Source organism: Anarrhichthys ocellatus, unplaced genomic scaffold (assembly GCF_004355925.1).
Source record: "Anarrhichthys ocellatus isolate YVR2014 unplaced genomic scaffold, GSC_Weel_1.0 scaffold4257, whole genome shotgun sequence".
In the NCBI taxonomy this organism is placed as follows: domain Eukaryota; kingdom Metazoa; phylum Chordata; class Actinopteri; order Perciformes; family Anarhichadidae; genus Anarrhichthys; species Anarrhichthys ocellatus.
Window position 1 is genome coordinate 1 of NW_022284231.1, and position 4,646 is coordinate 4,646.

The window sequence follows — 4,646 nt, forward strand, 5'->3', positions numbered from 1 at the left end:
TACTTTAAGTCTCCTTCATCAAAACCCCGACAACAACATAACTCTTAAAGGAATTATAAATACTGTTTTACTTCATACAGAGACAAACTTTACAATGTTGAAAATACATTTGTTTAAGCTGCGTTCAGACGGGACCGACTCCACAGAGGGAGGAGGGGAGACATCCACCATGTGCTCGTTTGTAACTGAACTCAGGTTTGAGATATTTAGGATTTGGTCTATGACTGAGACGTTTGATGTTTGTAATTATAAAGTCATGACCCGTTAATGTTGACCCCCCCGCCTCCCTTGGAGACATGGATCCGGCCTGAACGGGGTTTTACAGTAACGTTTGTACTCGTGATCTGCTGATTATCTTTGCATCAAACTTCTTTACATTTCACACACTGCCTTCAACATAAATTAAATAAAAGCTTATACTTGGTTTCACCAGAAGTGATTGTTTGGTCATCATTTTATTGTAATATGTTTGAGATTCAGCTTCGAGTTTTAAAACTTGAATACAGATAATAACACATAAACGGAGCAGCCGTTCCACTGTTAGCAAACAATATTCAACTAGAACTAGTTCAGGTTGTTCAATTAGCGTTGTGGAAATAAAATTGTAATTTCCAGTGAATTTCAGAGAAAAAGTCTGAAAATAAATTGATGATTTCAAGCGTCAGTATTTATCGAGGTGAAGTCGAAATTTCACAATAAAATAAAATCTTGAAAATAAAGTTTTAGTTCGCGAGATAGATCGTAGACGTACGAGTATAAAGTTGCAAATTAAATTAAATTTGTAATTATTAAAAAACAAAATTTGAGTCATTTATTTATTTAGTCATTTATATTCTTATATTTATAATTGTAATAATACATTAATATTTAATCCTTCAAAAATCGACTTAACTCTTGAAATATATTTTCTTGTAAAATTACAACTTTATTCTCGATTTTTAATTTATTTCTCATCAGATTTTGACTCATACTTGTACATTTTGTGTATTTATGATTTTATGATCTTGCCGCTACGACTTGTATTTATATTCTCCAATTCTCCATCTTGTGTCCAGAACTTATCTTTATTTGTGATTGAGGAATCTAAACAACTTATTTTTGTTAAACTGTTAAACTCTGATTGAACGATTGAATGTTTTTGTATATTTATTTTCAGAGGGAAAGAAATTTTAAAAAAGCTGAAAGCTCCTCAGACGGGTTGAAATGCAGACATATTTAAATGTGTAACTCCTCTTTTCATGCCACTTGTCTTCATATATTGGAGTGTTACATGTACATAAAGTAAATATCATATTTTGGACAGAAACCCACCAAAGACAACAGACCACTGACGTCACAGTCTTTTATCGTGGTCGTTGAAAACAACCAAACGTCGGGAGGGAGGGACCAGGACGACTGGGAGGGCGGGGCTTTCGGGGCGTGGTCTGCTGTGATTGGAGGGCGGGGCCGTCCGTCGGTCACAGCTGGTCTTTGTAGTAGCCGAGCTTGGCGAAGGACATTTCCCTGCGGAGCTGCATCACCTCCCAGAACATCTGCTCCGCTGCAAACACAGCAGAGAGCAACACCACCGGGTCACATGGTTTCTTCAGTTAACCAACCACGTTCATTTACTGGAGTACTCGAGTATTTCCATTTTCTGCTACTCTGTTTCCTGTGTGTGTGTGTGTGTCTCTCACCATCCTGCTGTTTGACCAGCCCTTGGTAGATGTAGCGAATGTAGGTGAAGAAATTGCACACTGCTGTGATCTAAGAGAAAAGACAAAGAGACAGAAACACCGTCCCAACGTCTTTGAGTCGAACAGAACTGAGAACAAACTTCTGAAGATGTTCTTTTTTGTTGTTTGTGTTTGAGTCGGTACTCACTTTATATCGACAGTACGGAGACACGTAGTAATAGTTGGACGAGTCTCCAAACTTGATTCTGTGCTTACAGGTTTTGGTCTGACCGCTCAGCGCACATTTCCTATCAGAGAGAGACACAAAGAGACAAAGACACGGAGTTATTTGTGGGTTTCGATGTCAACGTGAGGAAGAACTGAACAAAAACTGGGACTCGGAGGAAGCAAGGAAAGGAAGTAAAGAGAGAGGGACGGCTGTTAAACATTCATTAAAGGTTTGTCTCATTGGGATCGCTGTGATAAACCCGAACAGAAGGATGTTTACGAGTCTGAAGGGTGTTTGTTAGGAGGAGCAACTGAGGAGATTCAAAGGTGCTGATGAGAGAGAGAGAGTCAGACTCACGTGACGAGCTCGTCCTTTCGCCCACTAGAGGAGGAAATTGAGGGAAGATGGAGAGATGACGATGAAAGAGTGAGAGCTCGATGAAGAGGAGGAAGAGTTTTTACATTTATGTGTGTGCGTGTGTGTGTGTGCAGGCTCACTTTGGTCCTCCACACTCCACCGCCGAGGCTTTGACCACAGGCAGCGGCTGGAAGCCGACCGGCTCCACACTGAGCGTGTTCTGCTCCACGGCTTCCAAGATGGCCGATCCGAGCTGAGGGAAGGGAGAAGACGATGACGGACGGCTTTAAAGGACAGGTTCACAACTTTTCTAGTTTGTCTAAAAACTATAGTCAGGTTGTTGTATTTATGCGTTCATTGATTTTAAAACGTCCTTTCCGACACTAGATCTTTGTCTTTGTGGTCGCGTACCTCACACTTGTTGAAGGTGAGGCAGGGGTAGATGTCCTCACGGTAAACTCTCTCCAGGAAGCAGCAGCCGCGTTCGAGCGTCGGCTCCTCCTTCCACGCCTTGAAGTCGCTGAACAGCTGACTGTCCACCTAGACGTCCGATAACACAGGTTACCGTCACACAGTAAAGCTTGAAATCGAGGCCACGGAGAGAACAACATGACAGCAGTTATTATGTGGTGCTACCTCCCGACACTCCCGTACGATGGGCTGCGTGGCCGACGGGTCGGGCTGCGTCCCCAGCATGGCGGAGGAGGTGCTCTTGTTCCTGCTGTGGCCCTTCCTGAAGGGGGTCTTCACGCCTCCTCCCGAAGAGGGGAGCTCGCCAAGCGGGGAGGTGGGGGAGGAGAGCACCAGCGTCTTCAGGGCCTGGACCTCCGCCTGGAGGACGTCGATCTGAAGCGCAGGAGGAAAAACTGTTTTTTTGCTACTTTACGACTCTTTGACTCAAATCCCGATCCCGTCGCCCTGTATTTAGTCCTATTTAACGTTAAACAGGAGCTCGGTCGACAGGAACGTTTGTAGTGAGCGAGTGTTCCGTGTCGTCACCTTCCCCAGGGCTTCTTTCAGTTGTTTTTCAGCGTTCGCCTGTTTGACGTTTGCTTCTCTGACCATCTTGTGGGCCTCCTGTAAAAGAACACACACAAATGATTTGATATTTTTTCCATATTTTCATCACTGGCGATGTAAGTGTTGAGATTCACTTCATAGTGAAGCAGCATCTACACAAGATCGGTGACGTTTAAAGGAACAATTTACTAACATAAATATCAGAAAAACAAAGTAAATGAACTGTTTTGCTGCATAGATGTAAACAGGCTGCAGAAAACACACACACACACACACACACACACACACACACACACACAGATAAGAGTCCCAGCACCTTCTATGAGAAAAAGGCCAAAGAACGAGGAGGAAGAACGACAAGAAGAAAAGGAAAAAACATGTGAAGGCCAGTCGGACAGACTCAGTCTGCTTCAGGAGCTCCAACGTTGAGATTTGTCAAACAAGTCGAAAAAGTCTGGTGTTAAAGTCCAACTGAAATCACAACTAGTCGTCCCTTCTTCTTGGATGCATTGTCAGAATAACACCGGCGCTTTCCTCCAGCCTCTATTATCGATTGATCCAGTAATTATTTGGCAATTAATCGATGAATCGTTTTGGTTTCAATAAAAAAATAGCCATCGCAATATCTTAGAGCGCAAAGTAACGCCATCAAATTCTCCCATATACAGTTAGAACCTGGGTCAGAGCCCCAGATAGCAGCTAACGTGCTAACAGCTAACGTGCTAACAGCGTTTTGTGAAGTCTCATAAACGTCCTCGCTTGAGTCGGTTGGTTCTGAAGACTACAAGTTTGCTACTAACGAGCTTAACACACCTGAATATCTCACTGGACTGGTGTGTGGTCAAGTTGCATTGTGGGTAATGTAGGCTCCAGGAAAAAGAACTAGCGGGATAAGAAAAAGAAAATATCTCAGCTGCATCGATTTTAATCCTTTTTAAACCTTTTAAACTCTTTCTAGTGATTCATTAACAAACGTACGGAGAGCTGAAACAAAGCTTTCTCTCTCGTAGTCGTTTCTATTTTAATCTCTTGATGGAGGATGAAGAAAAACAACCTGAGAGGTCGTAAACCTCACAACGCCTCCATTTCACATCTCTGCTGCCGAAGAATACAGAGCAACCAATCCCGTGAGAATCGTCTTCATATATTTAGTTTTTTTGTCCGGTTTCAGTCTGGCCGCTGCCTCGGGAAGGAAACAGGAAACAGGAAACGGGAAGCAGAGGAGACGGACAGACGGACGGAGGAGGAGGAGGAGGATGAACCGACCTGGAAGAGACTGGCGGTGAGCTCCTCCAGCTCCTGGCCGAGCTGGTCTCTGACTTTAGACAACCTCTCACACTCCTCATCCTTCAACAGCAGCTCCTTCCACACACACACACACACAC

At 43.5% G+C, this 4,646-nt stretch overlaps 1 protein-coding gene across 2 annotated transcripts; it reads right to left on the reverse strand.

Annotated features, from left to right (window-relative positions):
• Positions 1-596: 596 nt before the first annotated feature.
• LOC116379407 (rab-3A-interacting protein-like) lies at positions 597-4,640 on the reverse strand. 2 transcript variants are annotated; one of them, XM_031841365.1, is made up of 9 exons: positions 4,528-4,640; positions 3,241-3,318; positions 2,878-3,087; positions 2,653-2,781; positions 2,382-2,494; positions 2,242-2,265; positions 1,864-1,963; positions 1,677-1,746; positions 597-1,540 (listed from the first exon to the last, which is right to left on the reverse strand). In XM_031841365.1, the coding sequence occupies exons 2-9, from the start codon at positions 3,304-3,306 to the stop codon at positions 1,458-1,460; spliced, it is 795 nt and encodes a 264-aa protein (XP_031697225.1). In that variant the 5' UTR covers positions 3,307-3,318; positions 4,528-4,640; the 3' UTR covers positions 597-1,457. The 2 variants fall into 2 exon arrangements, with proteins under 2 accessions (XP_031697225.1, XP_031697226.1); XM_031841366.1 differs by lacking the exon at positions 2,242-2,265.
• Between the last annotated feature and the right edge of the window lie 6 nt (positions 4,641-4,646).

Excerpts from the sequence above, each read along its gene's own strand:
- LOC116379407 (XM_031841365.1), bottom strand. The coding sequence starts at position 3,306 with ATGGTCAGAGAAGCAAACGTCAAACAGGCGAACGCTGAAAAACAACTG. Across the intron at positions 2,495-2,652 it reads TCACCTTCAACAAGTGTGAG|CTCGGATCGGCCATCTTGGA; the intron begins GTACGCGACCAC and ends CCCTTCCCTCAG. Across the intron at positions 1,964-2,241 it reads CGAAAGGACGAGCTCGTCAC|GAAATGTGCGCTGAGCGGTC; the intron begins GTGAGTCTGACT and ends TCTCTCTGATAG.